Source organism: Cardiocondyla obscurior, linkage group LG08, assembly GCF_019399895.1.
Source record: "Cardiocondyla obscurior isolate alpha-2009 linkage group LG08, Cobs3.1, whole genome shotgun sequence".
Classification (NCBI taxonomy): domain Eukaryota; kingdom Metazoa; phylum Arthropoda; class Insecta; order Hymenoptera; family Formicidae; genus Cardiocondyla; species Cardiocondyla obscurior.
Window position 1 is genome coordinate 4910406 of NC_091871.1, and position 19514 is coordinate 4929919.

The 19514-nt window shown below is 34.9% G+C and overlaps 1 protein-coding gene across 1 annotated transcript in view; it reads left to right on the top strand.

The window, feature by feature from the left end:
- LOC139105156 (pikachurin) overlaps window positions 1–19514 on the top strand; it is a 73264-nt gene that overhangs the window by 26706 nt on the left and 27044 nt on the right. The window contains exons 6-7 of the mRNA XM_070661099.1: window positions 16455–16656; window positions 19173–19317. Coding sequence (XP_070517200.1) covers window positions 16455–16656; window positions 19173–19317 — 347 coding nt within the window. The remainder of the gene's footprint in view (window positions 1–16454; window positions 16657–19172; window positions 19318–19514) is intronic.

Genomic DNA, 19514 nt, shown 5'->3' on the forward strand with positions numbered 1-19514 from the left:
TACGTCAAGAAGTTATTTGCTTGTGATAAATCACGCATTGCGAAATTAAGACAAGTCAAGACAATAGTCTGGCGGAACGGATGTTTAATAATGATAAATTTCACGCATTATTCAAAAACTAATGCGAGACGTAAAATGCATAAGGATAAACTGCAATTTCTTCTACTATTTAAACGCGAAAATGGTGGGTACCTCCGGCGGCTTAGCGCGAAAACAAAAATTTACTAGCAGCTGCCGTCGAGACGTAACTTTGGGCTGCTACATTTTAATAGTGATACATTATCCAGACTTTTAATATTACAAAGTGCAGCTCGGTAATTCCGCATCATCCGTCCGGCATCGCGAGGTGTGAGAGACGGCGGCTTTGCTGTGATTTATGTCACGGTTGAAGCTGCGCACGCGGCGCGATGAGCGGAAGAATTATTTTTTCGCAGCTGCCGCGCCCTTTTCTCTTCCTCGTTACAACCGGACATAAATCAAGGGAGCTTCCGTGCCATTTCAGCCAAAACCGGAATCAGCCCTCCCCCGTCCCCTCTCCCCGTCCCCAGACAGGAACATCGGATTACCTACTTTTTTTTTTTAATAATATTCTTAAGTTGCAACGAGGTGTGCATGCCGTAAAAACGCACGTGCGTTAATTATTTCGCCCCGGATACATAGAAAAGAGGAATCTCGTTGCGGGAAAACTACAGATACCGTTACTTCTCTTCTACCAAATTAAAATCCACGCCAACATTTGTCGCGTAATTCACGATTGTTATATGTATGTATGTGCCATGTGTAAAATAAAATATTCAAAATTGCCGGTAGTAAACCGAGTTCGTAATTAGTATTGCGATGTTATCTCCCACCCAGAATGTTCACGGAAGTATACAGAGGATGGTTTTCTCTATCGAAGAAAGCACCGGTTCAAAGACCTAACAATCATCGCCTCTTTCAGAACCAATCGTCGGACAATTGCCGACTATTCTGCACAACACGGTGCTATTATACTACCACGATGATCTTTGTACGTTAGAGAACCGGGTTCGATCGGTCGGCCCGACGAAATTCAACGAAATTGGCGCTCCGCCAAAATGGCGTTCCACACGCTAGATTAAGCAGATTAACCGCGCGCGTCTCCAGTGGGCATTGTAACAGAGGCCGGACAGAGAGCGTAGCCCAAATGTCGTTAAATTCTTGCTATTTGCGGATAAATCGCGCCTTCCTAATTGTGCGATCTCTATTTCATTAAGCCTAGGGGAAAACACGATTGTCGAACATCAGATAGGATAATTGCAACGTCAGTCTGTCATGGGACAATTGAGATTCAGAATAACGATCTTGTCATTTAAACAAATCACATCGACGTTAATCGATTGAGAGTATTTGCCGTACCGATTTTCATATGTTCTTCTTTCAAAGATTTTTTCTTTTTTTTTTTTATACATACAACTAATCATATAAAATTGCTGCGTGTCGCCGGTTTTCAAAACCACGTGCGTAACAATAAAAAAAAAAAAGACAGATTTAACAAGTTGCGACATAAATTGGTGTACAATATTTCGATATCATACAAACCAGTCATGGTAGCTGACGTATTATTTACAAAATAAAAGTGGCTGCAGAATATTTTTCTCTCAAACTGTTTAAAACTTCATTTATTCATCATTTGGTCTGTCAGTAAGCTACATAAAGAATTTGCAGCGCTTTTAAGTAAAAAAGAAAATCTATAAAAAATTGAGTTTAGCGCTGTCTCGTTGAAAGTGAATGTTAGACGAGCAGCCTGTTGCATTTTTAATACAACGTAATGTGTTTCGAGGCGTTAAATTCTCTTTTCCTTTTCCCTAAAAGGTTCTGAACGTTCTGAAGCATTTGATTGAGTGGCCTGTTGCAATCTGGTCAAGAACAATTAAATAATTTAGCGACTCGATTAGGTCGAAATTTCAAGAATTTCCAAGTCCATTCTTGTTGGAAAGTTATTTTTAAAATTATATAAATATAATAACCACATCTTCTTATTAAATATAAAACTTTGTATTAAGTGAATTGTGTTTGAACTTTCTAATTAGTAATAATTAAATTTACATTTATCTCATTGTTCATTCTTTTAAATACACATGTTAATTATAATTTTTCTTGAGATTAAAGTACTCTGTTCTTTTATCTCTGATTTGTTACACATACATATAAATTAAATTTCAACCCATTCAACGCGGAATTAGAATTAAATATTTCTTGTTATTTAAAAAAGTACTAAAAATAGCAAGTCTAATTGCACTATATTGTGCTTTCAATATCGACCGACTATTCCGTATACTCAAGTATTCGGCTACATGCTCGTTAATCGAATTCATGAATAATTTCCTGCTAGTCAAAGTCACGAACTACAACGTAATCAGTTTCGATAAAATGACGTGTTATTAATTCAAGATAATAAAGGTAAAGAAGAAAAATGGCGAATAATAAAGAACAAATAATAAAATTATGGAATCTTATAAATAAATAGATAATATAATAATGGAATAAATAAGTTAATAAAATAGAATTGAAATACAGCCAATTTAGTTGATTGGCACATTCTCGATTTGAAATTAATTTTTTATTGACGTCGTTTATTACTCGTCGTGATAGTCGGTGTTGCATTTTTAGCAATGATATATTTATCAATGCTAGCGATTTTATAATAAATAAAAAAAATTAAACATTGAATAAATTTAACTTAAATTGCACTAAAAATAATTGTCGATACTTTTTTTAACAAATGACATCGAATGCATTAAGATGACCTTAATGTATTCGAGTTCTTTTTTCTAATAAAACGTATTCGTTTAATTTCCATTATTCGATTAACTTGTATCAAGATGTTTGCCGAATTTCACGTAAGGGTCTCATTTAAATGTAAAACGTGATGACGTGACAACATTAACGCACAATCACGAGTTCGTAATATTCCGGCATATACATTTAAGCACATACATATACATAACGATCGCGCGAACGTAGAGTTGCGACACGTTGCTATCGCGCATATTACCCAAGTGCATCTACCTACTCCAAGACGCGCACAGTTGCAAGATATAATTCGGTTACCGCATTATCGGCTCATGAAGCAGCCATTATCGTCGCTCGCGCGGCACGATTTCCCCCGGTTGAAAGGCTTCATTGATAATTTGATATATTTTGAACGCGCGAGCCGTCTGTCGCGTCTCGAATCGATAGAAATCTCGCGCGGTGTTCCAATCATCCGCGCGGATAAGTTATAAAACGCGATCAGAAATCACGCTCGATAATCCATTTCGTTAACAAAGTAACGCGATACGCTTTCTTACAAAGTTGTATAATTCAAGCGGATATCTTCCGCAAGGATCTCGTATTAAGTTGGAATTTTTATTACAGATTTTTTTTTTTTTCTTTGGCACTGATTACTACGATTATCGCGTTTGTCCAGAGTATTGATATATAATATATTTTATGATAAATTATAGTAATATATGAAGCATACGTGAATAAGCGCGGAAAAATGAAAATAAAACGCGATTCTTTCTCCGCTAGACATTCTAAATGTTAAAAAAGTCCGTTGAGATATATTTTCATGAAAACAACAGATTTTCCGTTTCTTTACGGAAGGAATAAATGGATAGCTGGTATCTTTTCACGTAAACTAGAAGGTGTCATGAATTATCGTAACATTCCAACGCTTTCCGTCAAGTTCTACAATTTTTATCCCGCCCATTTTCTTTCTCTCGCACATCCACCAAGAGTTACTGTTCTTAAGATACTTCGTGCGCGGTGCCCACGAGATTACCAAGTGCGAATACTTTAAGCTGAATCTAAAATGTGTCAAGAAATAAATAACGCAAGCGGGTCACGACGTGCAAGTAGAAATGACTGTATTTTAAACAGCAAAATTTAAGGATGACTTTACGTTGATATCAAAAACTTTACAACTTTGATTCTTTTTGCCAATAAATAATATGCAATTAAGAATGATATCAAAAACACTCTATACATATATTTATTATACTTGTAGTACCTATATAATATTACTATTAGATATAAAGTATTTTATTTAATTTTATTATACATATGTATATTACTTTATTTTTCTATTTCTTTCTGCAAAGCTATGATTTTCTTTTTCATATCGCAATAAATTTATATACGTTTAATATATCGCATAATCATACTGACAATGAGAATGACGTATAATTGTTTTAAGGATAACCGCCAAATAGCACCGATTTCAAGAACAAAGGAGCACATAGTGGTCTGAGACAGGTCGTTGATCCCGTTGGTCTTTCGCTTGTTTTCCAGCATCTCGAAAGCGTCTCCATTAACTCTTTTCTTTCGAGGTGCGAGACGAAAAATTACGAAACGAAAGAGAGAAAAAAAAAGAAGTAACATTTCTCTGCTGCGAGATTCACGCGCGGTAGACGACTGAATTTGGATTTTCCTGAAAATTATTTTCTTGCTTAAATTTTTTGCTCTATGTTTATAGCACAAGCAACAATAGTTTATCTAAAAATCCAGCAAAACAGCGAGAGCTGTTTTTATATTTCCATGAAATTATGCTCTTGAGCGTTAAGCTGTAGTTGTAATAATATAATCAAACATCTTGCACGAATTCTCTCACTTGGCACTTTGTGCCGCGAGAGTAAAGAGAGCGTTTGTTGTCGAAAAGTTACAGTTTAGCAGCTCTAAACGATATAATTATCATGAATAGCACAATCAAATTTTGAATTTAATTCTGTTTAATAATAATTATTATTTCGCATTTCTCGTCAGTGTTAGCTATCACATTTTTAATTAGATTCGAAAAAAAATAACAACTGTTTATCATAACATGTTGTCTCTCGCCAGTTTCATCCGCACCGTAATAAACAACTGACTCTTTATTTCTCTCACTTTACGATATATCATAAAAGTCTAGCGAATCTCCGAGTTGCAGTCGGAGAATATGCACTAATAAAGTATGCGGAAAGAGCAACAATATGAAAAAGAAGTGCAATGTAAGGTGCGACATAAAAGAAGGTAAATCGTTAAAGACGACAAAGTTTTTTTTTTTGTATGACGCATTGCTACTAACATTGTAAAAAGTTTTTTTTATAAAACAGCTTTCTTACGATAACGACGACAAATGTCCTAAAGACGAGAAAACGAGGCAAAAGTCTAGCAAATAATATTGGGGGTTGTTCGTCCTTTTTACTATGAATGGATTAAACCTTTTAATAATGGCTATTATCAAATTTGTGCATTTCGGATCAGCTTTGAGCCATCTTTAGCTACCTAACTAATTACTTAATACCATACTAATAAAAATAATTTTTTGCTACAAATATAATAGTTAAATATATTGAATTACTGCAATATAGCATTTTAAAAAGTTATAAAAATTCTTTAAATCTAGATGTAACATTGGTGCCAATGTGACATATTTTTTTATTGTTTCCACGTACTGTAATTGAAAATTACAGAACGTATATTGATTAAAGGTAAAAACCTAAGCGGATTAATTATCCTCAATCCTAATATTCTCGTATATTAATTAATGGAAAAACGAGACCACGTTCGTTAATTAATGAATCGATTGCGCCACAACATAATTATTATCTGCGAAATTAATTGCTATTAAACAAATGGAATACGAAGTATAATTTAATTAATAAGATTAATAATTAAAATTTACAAGCATTGTGCTAAAACGTATATTGAGTTTTATGCTGAGAAAGACATGCTTTTTCATCGATCGATTCTTTTGTAATTTGTGATATTAATCTGAGATTAATTTTAGAACATTTACCATATTCAACAGACTCAAACTGTAATATTTAATTTTGCAAAAAAAATAAAAGACCTGGTTCTAAAAACCTTTAATCTTATAATTTATTTATATATTACTTGGAACATTTTCAGTTTTAAAATAATTAATATTTACCGCATTGTGCAGTATTACAATATTATTTGCAAATTTATTTCGCCAGATAGTAATTAATTCAAAGTAATTTTAAATATAATAGACACGGATTTAATTCTCCCGTGATATGATTTTTCATCTGACATCGCTCAGCCGACTTCGGTGATGACAAACGCTCGCGACAATTTTTACATCCGGTTGCATCGAGAAATGGCACGAATGTCGTTTGTTGAGAGAGTAAACATTCCACGAATATCGTTCCGTACCGAGTCTCGAAGTGATAGCGATAGACGTGAGGTGCGAAGTACCCTGCGTCTTCCGTAGTGATGCCAAGCCGCATATATCGTACACCCACCTACATAGATACGCGTATGGCCACGATATGCACGTCCCATCGTGTGTGAGTATATATGTATATATATATTTCCACCGTTCATGCGCCTAGATAGAAAGGAGAAGGCACATGCACATGCACATGCAGGGCCGCAGCTCAGTATACCGCGAGCAAACATTTACGCGGTCGCGATAAATCAATTTGGTTGTCTTTGATAAAATAATTTGTACATCTGGACCGTGTGTTATTGTGCACGGAGAATCGTTGTGCATTAATTCGCAAGCTAATATTTAAGCTCGGCTTTACGTGTGCAAGAAAGTGTAAATTCGCGTTACCGAAACTATATCCATATAACGATATCGCATACGAGAAGAGTACAGTTAAATTTGTAAGCGAGGGGAAAAAACGTCATTATATTATAGACGCTAATTTTACTTTTACTTTGTTCATTTTTCAATTCTTAAAATACCTTTAGTTTTACTAATTTAGCGATTTTTTTTTCTTTTTTTTGCTGTAAAAACACGAAATTAATTTAACAAATATTATAAAAATTTAGTTTCTATAATCATATTTTTGTAAAAATGCATTTTTATGTATTTACGAGCAAATATTTTAATAAAAAAATTGATAAATTTATTTCAAATAATGCATCAAGATGATTTTACTATTATCGCTTTTGAAATATGCAACGTCCACCGTTAATCAGTTTCATCAAATTACTTTATTTCTAGTTGCAGTACATTATCCTTCGAAAAAATAAAAACTTGCACGTGTATCTTTTCGACGATCGTTTTAAAATAATCAATTTAGAAAAACATTTGCGATTACATGTTAAATATGAAAGTGACGTTACACGATGGAAGTAAACTATACATATATGTATATCTTAATTCGAGCTGTAACATAAATTGCCCTGAAAGCGGCGTGGCCCCGCATAGGTACACTGTGCATGCGATAGGAGTGGGTTTCAATGTTCTTCTGACCGTTGCTTCGAGCCGTATTGTTTTCTCTAGAGTAGGGCTTCGGCGCGGCTATTGTTAGGTTCCCACCGCGTTCTTCGTAACGCGGTGTACTTGATCTTTCGCTTTGTCTTTTCTTCTACCCCAGCACGGGGCAGGTTGAAAAGCCAACCCTGACACACGAGCTTCTTATTACACAATTCTATCGTTAGTTCAGTGACCTTATAGCATATTTTATCAAGATTTTATCAACTACCGGAGCGGTAAATGATTCTCGAATCAACATTTTTTACTTTACGCGGTAATATAAAAGACGTAAAGCACAGCGTATATTTTATGCTATTGGTGTGTTTGTCAAAACGTTACTTCGGACTTATTCAGTCTATCCCACCCCTTTAAATTATATATACCTATTTAATTTTCGTTTTATTCTTTACAAAATCCTTCCGTGATAACCAATTCGAATATTACGATTCTTAAATTTATTAATCACAAACGTCGAATTCGGCATGCATAGCACGAGACGAAAGAATAGTACTTTTGTTGGTCGTATAACGGCACGATTCTTAGTGTTCGCTTCTCAGTCTCAATCTTTTTCGTTTCTCGCTCACGGGAAAGCTCTCGATCTTAACGACTCGGTAAATTTTCGGCGTGTGTACGCGAGCTCGGAAACTCCGTGCGTCGCTTGTACAAAGGCGCCATTCCAAAGCTGGATGGAATTACGTGCATAGAATTACGAAGGCGGAAAAGGGGACCGGCGCGTAGCGACGCGACGCGACGCGACGCAGCGTTTCGATCGAAGGGCCACGAATGCCGTGACTGAAGGGAATCCTCCGCTAGCTCGCGTGTTCACCAAGAATGTCTGACTCGTTGGCTTATTATCATTTATATCAAACTTCACGATAGGACACGCAAGCCGTTCGTTCAAGTCTTATCAGCGTTTCGGACTTTTTTCTGCAGACAGTTACAAAAAAATTTATACGCTCATATTTATTTAGTATCAATAATTAATGCTTGTCTTTTCCTTGTCAGCGAACCAACGTCAACTGGGTATATCATATCTACATTTTTTAATTACTGAACGTGCGATTAATATCAATATTAATATTTTTACATCTCACTAAAGGATTAAAGACTTTGGTATTTAATAATTTAATTAAAATGTACAACATTCCGTTTTAATCGAGCTTTCTATTCTTAAAAAAATGCATTTAATATTCATCTAAAAACTATGTAAACAGCTTAAAACTCAAAAAGAAAAGTCATACTAGTCATACTAATGCCGATCGTTCGTATCGCGATTTCTTTTTCTTCTTCTTTTGTTTTTCAACAAAATTCAATTTCCACAGAAACTTTCCTAAATTACCGATAACATTTCATCCAACTTCTGTTCGCTGTATATGAATGCCAAGAATTGATAAGGTCTTAAAAATTGATGCGAAACAACGTAGAATGACATTATTGTGAACATGTTTAAGCCCGCGTGTCATGTTAGTAAGCTTTGGCAAGCATAGCGTAATCTTGAAACGTTAAAACACGTGTGTTGCGCCCTATTAAAGGTATTTGGGGGTAACATTCGTTCGTGTGTACCCACCCACCCAGCCAGCCAGCCAGCCAGCCGGTGTTCCCAGCTTCACGGAGACGTTTTCCCTCCTCGTGTAACGACGTAACTTCGCGGCAAGGCCCCGCGCACGTGCTTAACGAGCGTTGAACTTTCGTGCCGCTCGTTTCGGATGTTACTGCAGGGATAATTTAACGGATAACTTGGCGAGGGTTGCATGGCTCGACGACGTAATTGCACTATAACGTTTTTCCGCCGTATTCTTTCCCGTCCCAACGACCGAAACCCTTGCTTCGCGACTGTTAAAACGACGATTGATCAAACGAGTTGTTTCATACACAAGCTACTTACTTATTTACTTACATCCTATACGTAATTTTTTAATTAGCTTTAGAATTATACGTATAATGAACTATATTGATAAATATATTAAACTATAAATTAAAATTAAAAAATTATTTCTTTATTCACGAGTAATTATTTTTTAATAATTGACTATTTTATTTCTTATAAATTATAGAGCCGGAAATTTCAGATTAGTGTATCAGAAAATATATTTGTCGAGTTAACCTATTTTAAAATCGTGTACATATAATATACATATACTTTCTCGTGCACTTTCAAGTAGTGCATCTCGAGCATTGTTCAGAAATACGAGAGTATCCTTTCGTATTCCGTAACGAATGCAGCCGCACTGCTCGGTCTTCCGGACGTAGCCGTAAAGCGTATCGGACGCGAATGAATAGCTCAGTAATTCCAGAACGAGACAAATATTGTTTGGAAAGAAAGCGAACGCGCGTTTAGACAAGCGAACTGCATTACAACCCGCGCGTAATGGAGTGCGTGCTTCGTTAAAAGTTACTCCCGTTCCTTCTACGACTCGAAGGTATACCTTATGTACTTCGTTAAGCTCATTCAATAAGAATACAGCAAGTCCATACTATATTCGACTATCCTTGCCGAGGAAAATAATGGACTGTCGGCAACTCGTGAATTATCTTCACTCTATCTCGCGATGAATTAAAAGAGTAAGAGAAAATAATTTTCAAAGAGCTGCGTGACGTTTCTATTATCAATAAAATTCTTATCTTTTTATTTTATGTGTTACGTCTCATAGACTACTTCGACCAAAACAACGAGTCTTCTCAGACAGAAAAATTGTCAAAATTACTTTGCACGAAGCTATTAGCGAAATATATCATGTCGCATTAAAACCATTATAAAGTTGTCTTCTTTAACTTTTCCAGAATGTAATTCCTCTTACTATCTAATATCATTACAGAACTTCGGATTAAGCTCTTAAATGATTTTTATGCGACGTAGCATGTTAGGAAAAGGGATTTAATTCCATCGCATTAGTTGTTATCATGTCATTAAATATTTTCGTTTTATAGAGACTTCAATATGATAGAAACGAACAGTCACGAGCTTGTGCAAACAGAAAAGAACATTGAATAATGATTCTCAAACTTTTCGATTGTAAAATACTTTTCAACGGCTGAATTTCCTTCCAGCAATATTCTTTTTACAAACGTACGTTACATTTTAGATTCTTTTTTTAACATCTCAAAATAAATTCAAAATTTTTCTAAGATTTTTGACCAACGTTTAAATTTTTAACACGTTCCGCACCAATTATATGTTATCTCCAAATGTAATACAATATTCGTCTACGAAATTATCTCATACGTGATACATAACTAAAATTATTTTAATGGATTATGTTACGTGGCTAGCGTGGTATAAAAAAAATAAAATCTTAATACTGTTATTGAATTTCTTTTTCTAAAAATTAATTAAACCTTTTTTTTTTATGTAAATACGTGTGTGAAAGTAATAGAGAACGTACTAAGCTGATTTCTGTAATTACGTGAAATATTATTTTCACTCTGAAAACAATCTTTTCATCAATATTATAGTACGTTGATCCAAATTTCGTTGATAGATTACAATACGATGATTTGTTCGTTTGGAAATATAATAAAGATATGTGTATAATAAAAAATAGAAATCTACATATGGAACATCGATCACTCCTTTGTTTTTAATACCACGCTTATGATACTTCGTAACGAGCAACGTTCGGTCAATATTTACGAAAGGACAAAAGCTGCAGCTCGCTGCACTTAGCAAAGTTAGACCCGGAGCTATCGATCCTGGTTACTCGTGGCATACTTTGCTTTCGCTACATTTGGTACTACTCACAATATTAAAATATTACGCCAGAACGCCTACTTTCAAGAGCTTTATCAATATTAAATTAATTTTCTTTTCAATATTATATACGTATACTTTAAGTTAATCAGTGAAATTCTATCCTTTATTAGTAGTAATTGTCGATATTAATCAAAACTATTAAAAAAAGATTACTAAAGAGTTTAAAAAGATATAAATTGAAATATAGACAGATTGTCTTAAAAAAAACTTGCCTTAAATTATATTCTGTTTTAAATTTGGAATTTAGAAAAAAAAAAACAGAAATAAAAACTCTTTAATATAATTTTAAAAAAAGAATTTAAAAAATTCCCTTATAATTTACTAGAAAAAAAACATTGAAATCACTAATTAATTAATCAATAAATGTTACATTCTTAAAGACATTGTAAAATTATTTTCGAATGTAACAGCCTTGCATTAACATTTAAATAGACTAACAAAGTGTAAGCTATTTGAGACGTGTGGTGACTTAGAGATGCGTACGACACGTCGAGCAATACTCGACAACAACAACGACAACAACGCGGGGGTGTAAAGGAGACGAAATGAAATGAGTATGAAAACGGGCAGGAAAGCTGAATCCGGCACGCGAAAGTGAACCAATTTTGTTTGAATCGGATGCATCGGTGTGTTTACCGCTTCGCGAGAATGTCTTTCTACAGGAGATGTGATAAAGCGCGACGATTCACCTAGCAATTATTGCCAACAGCTGCCCGAAGTCTAGCAGCTCACGTAAGAAACGTACACATACGTACACGTATACGGAAACGTACATACGTGAGCACACGTGAGCGACGATAATCGTTTTGTCAATACCTCCGACTACTCGAAAGACTATTCTGGTCACGCGAATTCGCCGAGTTCTCGCTTACTCATATCGGGGGCGTTTTTTCCGATTCTTCGTCTTCTGACACGGCTCTTAAGAAAAAACACAAAGCAGTTCGCGATACCTCGAAGAGATATTTCTACAAATATTAATTTAACGGCTAATTGTTACGACCTACATAACATCTTTGTCTTAATCTAAAAATATTGCTACGTCAAATATTTTTGCCACGATATTTTGAGATTGTAGATATGCCAAGATAATTTTTTTTTCTAGCCACGCATTTGTTCTGTAATGATTTCTAACGCTATTACTTATGCTTTATCGTTTAAAAAATTTAAATTAAATTTATTTACTTATTAATTAATCTCAGAGTCGAATTTTTTATGATACATAGCTCCTCATTGTTTGCATCAAGGCACGCAATGTCTTAACAGTTTCGAAAGAAATTTAATTATTTTGACGGCTTTGACGGTAAGTTAACTCTACCTGTTATCGAGGCGTTCTCAAAGGACGACTTAACTCATTTTCTGTACTAATCGATTGTCCTTTACTACCGTTATCTCATAAAATATATACCTTAATACACAATGCTTAATAATCTTATGATAAATTCAATATTAAAGACAAACAATTTTCATCGTAGTTTAGCATTTAAAAGATTCACTACGTGTTAAATATATGTAAATTTTAAAATCCGAAAGAAAAAGTGAAAGAATTCGTTTTGGAATATCAATAAGGCATATAAATAATTTGAGAGATGCTATTTATCAAAATTGCATTTAGCAATTATGATAGAAATTATGCAGTTGAATAATTTTGCAAAATCAATTAAATTCGGTGTGTTCGTTACCTCCGATAACGCCGATAACCGCGCAAAAATCGATCGAGAATTGAGAGAGGGTGCGATTCGGTTTTTCGCGAAAAAGTAAAACTTGATTGGCGCTCATCGATGCGTTTACCGATGCTCGTGAGAGAAAAAGGCGACCCGGTCACACGGCAACCTTCCCTCGGTTGCCGGCGAAAGGGTTACGACGATGAAAGCAAAAAGGGGTTCGGGGTACGTGGATGGCCATTGTGTCGGCCATAATGCAAGAGGGACAAACGCAATTTGTCGCGTCACAGCGGATAGTCAATCGATTAGACACGGGATACGCCACAACAGGTGCATGTGCGAGCACATGCGATGCACAACGACTGCTAGATTACGCGTGTAGGGATTCCCATAATTCCGCGCGAATGCGACGAGTAGCCGCTCCAATTATGCAGATCGCCGTCGTGCCTCCCGCGTACAACAATACAATTAATTTTACAATTTATTTGCGCGTTCACGCAACGTTATTCGTTAATAGTGAACGCAGTAGCAAGCTCATCTCTGATCGCAGTTTCGGTAAACGCACGAAAATATCATTAATGTTTATGTGCTCGGAATAACCCGTCGACTTTGCGTACCTCAATTATTCATAACAAGTATATACGTACGTACATACATACATACATACATATATTACAGTGTTAAATATTTTCTTTATTTCCATCTACTTTGAATTTAAAGAGACTCGCAGTCTTTTTTTTATTTGAAGTTAAAAATTTATAAAATAAATTTGCTAGACATTAAAATTTATTTATACCAGTTACTTAATAAATATCGCAACATTTCTTTAAAAATAACATTTGTAAAAGTAACATTTTGATTATTAAAATTATGTTATAATGTAAAATAGTTGTTGATTATTGACTCTGATAAGAGAAAAGCGTTAATACAACGTTACCCGCGTGAAATATCTGTCAAACTATTAGAAATTTTTGTGTACACCGCAAGGTATTTCAGGATCGTGACATCCCGGGATATAAGTTTGCATGGTGTCAGGGACAGCATCGCGGGTGGTGAAACGAGAGCACGCGGTTCACTGCCTCTGCCTTGATTATAAAATCGATAGTGCACGGCAACATGTACGAGTCGTGCTCTGCATACTGTTTTACGTTGACTTATGACACAGCGTTCGGCACGCGCCAACATACGTCTTTTTGATTGCTCTTTGATACTGACATCGCGAGTTAACTTTTTTCCAATTAAATTGTACTCTAGGCGGATTCAACCCTCAACGTAGTTCTACCCCGAGATGGTATTTGTTCGACAGTGTCGACAAAATTCAAGTATACGCTTGTGTAAATGGGGGATGAAGTAAAAATTGATGAAACAAACGTGAACAATTCTTTACGAAGATGGGACGCGTAATAAAAAATTATGTGACTGTTAGATCTTGTTATTTTTTTCCCTTAGTGTTGATAAATTATTAAAATCAAATAGCATGTTATCTCAATTACTTATAAAAGTTGTAACTTTTGAAAAATAAAATATATGCTTGAAGAAAAAGTATACATCTAATATAACATAATTACTCAGATTCAACAAATTACTTCAATTTTCATTGCAAGGAATAAATTAAAATTTTCTTAAAATTACGAGAGAAATATTATTTATAAAAAGCTTGTGATACTTGGCACGAATAAAGATTTTTTTTGTATATTTCTCTTAATATCAAACAAAATATAATTTTCTAAAAATAAGCAGCCTTTGCTCTGGCACTTACAGTCTCTTTGATATCAAATATTTAATTATGAATATTACGTAATTTTCATCTTGTATGTTATATCGCATTCACGACTGTATTTGATTTTTACGTAGTATTACGAGATGGCTCAACCCCCAGAATCTTAACGTCGAATCAAAATCGTAGATTGAATGAATGGCAAAATTCAACAAATAAAAAAATTTAATTTTATTTAACCGAGAAATATAATACGTCGGAATAATACTACTTCGCGCGGCGTACATTGAAAACATTGTAATTTATTATTATTGCAATAATTAATGCGATTTGTTTTATTTACGCCGTTATACGTATCGCGATCACCGACGACATCTATTACAATATGCGTTATAATTTTCCCGTGTAATCACGAAAGCTTCGATCGACGCGACATTGCTCTTTGTCCCATATTGATAACAATGCGAGTACGGGAACGGGACGTGGACATTAACGATGATACGATCCGGATTTTGGTTGGTAATGTTCCGGAGAAAATGGTCGGCACATGTTTGTAACGTACCATTGATCTGTCATGGTTATTACGAGATGTCTGTCACCGCCATCGAGTCTGTTAATTGTCAGAACCACACCGAACTAATTATGAAACATTCGCGGATGCGAAATGTGCAGACCTTACGTCATTGACATGTAATAATTACCGCAAGTGATTACCGCTATTACACGCGTTCACGTATAATAATATTATACACGTAATCGACAAATCTTTGCATCTGTAGATATTTGTGTCTGTTTTTCAATAATAAATCCCACCCGTCAGCACCTCAATTGACAAAATGATCAATCAAGTCGTAGCGTGAAATGAGTTACTATCGCCGTTCTTTTCGAAACGACCGCCGCTCCGATCGGTTCAATAGTTTACACGCCTCACTAAATCGCAAGCGGCGGAAACGTTGTTTCTCTCGTTACGAAAGTTCGCGTTAAATCAATCGCAATACGAACATCAGGTGATAACTTTAAAATGTTCCATCTTAATCAATGAGCGTTTCTTGCATTTTCCGGCAGTACAGAAACTTAATTATTTGTTATACATTCTACATATTTTTGTTCGACGCAACGCAAGGGAAAACATTAAAAAGATGATAATATTGGTAGTACGAGAGATCAATATAATTTTTTTTTTTTTTTTTACTATACTTAAAACATTCTTTTTCTAACATTTTAGTTATTTATATTTAACTGTTAAAACTGCAAAAACTCAAACGTTTAAAAATGTATATAGTATAATTAAAAATGAAATAATAAACAAATGTATTTATATGCAATCCTACAGCTGCTTAAAAAAGAAAATAAATATAAATTGTTCGCTCAGAATCTATATTTGACCGAAAATCAAACTTGCGGAAAAAAAAAAAAAATTAATCGAAAATATTTTCTCTCGCTGATGCAACGTGTCAGTATACGATAAATTCTTCCCGGCTTTCCGATATTATCCGTTGTAATTGCGCGTACAATTGTACATACCAGTCGAGCGACGCTTTGTTACACGATAGCGTCGAGGATTCCCGGCGTTATCAAGAACTGGAATTCCATTTCCAGGCCCCACGGGCGCAACTTTTTCTATTCTTCTGGTCCAGCCTGATTTATCGTCACCCTTACGTTCACGTGTTCCACGTGCTCGGGGTCTTTCTACGGGTACACCCTGCGGTACACTCACGTGATTGATACGGGGTTGTAGATCGTGGAAGTAAAGGGACGTTCCATAAGCCTCGCGTGCGACCGGAATTCCCGATTTTTCCCTCTTTTCCCTTCCCCAGTCGATATATCTTTTAAAAATGTATAGGCTGACGATACCAGCATGTTAATCATTTGCATGTACCTCGGTTGCAATACGCGTACTATCAAAATTATTTCGCCAAGACTTTTTATAATATATACATATAAATGTATTTATTGAGATGCTACTTTTCTAATAAATGCTATAAAGAATTCTATTATATATACTTGTGGTATATAATATTAATAATGTTACGTTGAACTATACGAATTATTACGAACAACTATAAATATTAGAAACATTAAAAGATTTTATATAATATTGTGTTTCAGAAACCGAGGTGAGATCGCCACGTTTTACCGGATCAGGCTGGCTAGCTTTCCCTGCTTTAAGAGCTGCATACAAACATGTTCAATTAGAACTAGAATTTCGACCAGAAGCATGGGACGGAGTGCTTCTTTTGGCAGGAGAAAGAGACGACCTTCAAGGCGATTTTATGGCTTTAATACTACATCATGGATTTATCGAATTCAGGTATTTAAACTATTAATCAAATATCAAATAATAATTATAATTTGTACGTTACAACATTATTTTACTACGCAAAGCATTTAATTAAATAAATTAAAAGAATATTTAGTATAAAATATTTTTAATATTTTATAACAAGATATATTAAATAAATAAATAAAATATTATAAAAGACACGGATAGCTAAGTCTTTAATGAGATTAAATTTACAGACAAGTAACACCAGAATATTAATTTAGAAATTAAGCGATCGTCGTAATGGTCGTCAAAGCATGATGAAGATTCTACGAGAACGTAAACTTCTTAAATAGTATCAAGAACGAGGATTTATCAAATTTTTTTTTTTTTTTTTTTCTTTTACCCTATGATGAGAAGCAAGCTGTATTGAATATAAAGTTATACGAGACACTTTATAGAACACTTCGGTGCCATAATTTCGAAGACTTTGCCCCGAGTTTGACGTGGTCATTAATTAAGTATTCCGTGCCGGGACTAATTTTTCGTTTACAGCTTAATAAGCCGTGACTTAATGGAGTCCATGTACGATTTATGAGCGCTGTGCAAAAGCTAAAAGTTTACCTTTTGCAATATAGTCTGATCCCGTACCGTCTCTTTTATGGTGTTTTGCGCCATCCCCTCGAGCATCGACGGAAAACTTTTTCGTCGCGAAAACGATGCCGTAGGATTTATTTTACAACGCACCGCGTAAAGTTTCGTTTACAAGTACATCGCAAAGTGTTATATCGCGTGACGTTATCATATCATGACGATACATTTTTCTGGATATTGCGATGTATAATATTTATCATTCAATTTTATTATTAATTTTTTTCTTCATTGAAACCTTTGTAACGTGAAATAACCCGAGTAAAAATTGAGTTTAACCGTAATCTAATGACTAGCGTGCCGTGGTTTATTTCGTGGCCGACTAGCTAAACTGCCCAACACTGAACCAGAAATGTAACACTCAAAACGTACTGAGTATTAGATAATTATTACTAGTTAATAACGAGCTAGAAAAGCTAGATATCTAAACGTTTTTCATCGCGTACGAGTCTACTGCGCGTGCTGGGCTTATTCTGTCGCGTGTTCGACTGCCGAATTCGCTTGTCACCGGACCTGCTGACCGTCGCGGAAGTGTGTGTACGTGCGTGTGTTTACATCTGGCCGGCACCTTGAGCTCGAGATTTGCAAGGTAAAGGACGCGCGGGCAGACGGACGACGAGAACTGGTTTGGCCGGCGAATTTTCGGCAGTCGAGCGAGCTTTGCGTAAGGTCAAAACATAACAGTAAACAAGTACGCGGCGAAAAAAAGTTCAGATATCTGTTTAGATACACGGTCCGCGCTCAACAGTGATCAGACGATACTAAACTGATTTTGTTTTCTTTTTTTTTTTAAGTGACAACTTTTCTTTTCGAAGACAGTCTGGTTAGAAAATATATTTAATCTAGTTAAGAAATATATTTAATCTGCGCGATCTAATCACTAGCTGCAAAATTAGATGCTAAATAAATTTTTACTCAAATAGATGTTAAAAATACTTGGGCAAAAAATAATTAAACCGATTTATTTAATAAGATATTGCCAATAGTATATTTAATTTAAATGCTAAAAATTTATTTTTATAACACAAGCCAATTATCAGTTTAATATCGCACTGTATAATGCCGTATGAATAAATTACCTGAATTTAAAATAGATAGAATAAATAAGAACGTGACAAATTTTACAAGTAATTTATCAAGTAAAGAAATGTATAAGATTCGCGAAAATAAATTTTTCCGATAGTTTATGTTCTGGGTATATGTATACATGGATTACATTGGGATCATATAAAACGTATGAAATCATAGTTCAGATATCGAATTCATAGATACACATTCATCAAACGTATCAAACGTAATTTATTCATAGACTGGCTATTGTTTGTAGATTCGTTTCGACAATTCATTAATCGTACGCTAAATGCTAAGCCGTATTAATTTATTATTCTATTCACTAAGCGGAGAGTATTATTGTACGCGCTCACACATGACTAGATTACTTTTGCAATAAGCGCGAATAGATTATAATCGCGGATTATGAATTTCATATCAATCTTGACAAACATTGCAGTCTTATGTTCCAAAATAACCGCAGATGTTGTCGAACTCTTTTCTACTTTGAGAATATTTTTTAAATATTAATTTGTAATCATAAAGCCCTATAGGATATATCTATATAAATTTTAATAAGAAATTTACTTATTTTACTGCAAAACGAAATTAAATCTTTGTGCTTTAACCAAATCATAAAACAATAAATAATTTATTTCAATGAATATTAGCATCGCAAATACTAATAGCGCCATTGGCACTCACCGAGATTTATTTGTGCTCATTTATGCTAAATTTAATTTAATTTTAACTTTATATTCTAAAAAAAAAACGTTAATGTGAAGTTCTATACCGACAACGTATCCCCACGACGTGTTCGACATTCCTAATCGATTAATATACCCGCGTATCTTTTTGATAAGGTTCGATTGCGGCAGCGGCGTGGGCACTGTGAGGAGTACGGAAACGGTGAAGCTGAACGAATGGAACACCCTAAGTGTCTACAGACATCGATGGGACGCCTGGATCCAGCTGAATCAGGAAAAAAGGGTGGAGGGACGATCGAAGGTAAGAGCACTTCATTTTATTTCCATCAAGACCAGACACCGGATATTATTTACCCGCGTATACCACGGATTTAAGAAGAGAATCGATATTCCGCAGCTAGGTGGGATGTATTATCGGAATTACCGGTGGGTTTATTCGAATTCCCGACATTCTTACGACGACATCCACATACACGCGCGATTGCTTCCCTCGGGACT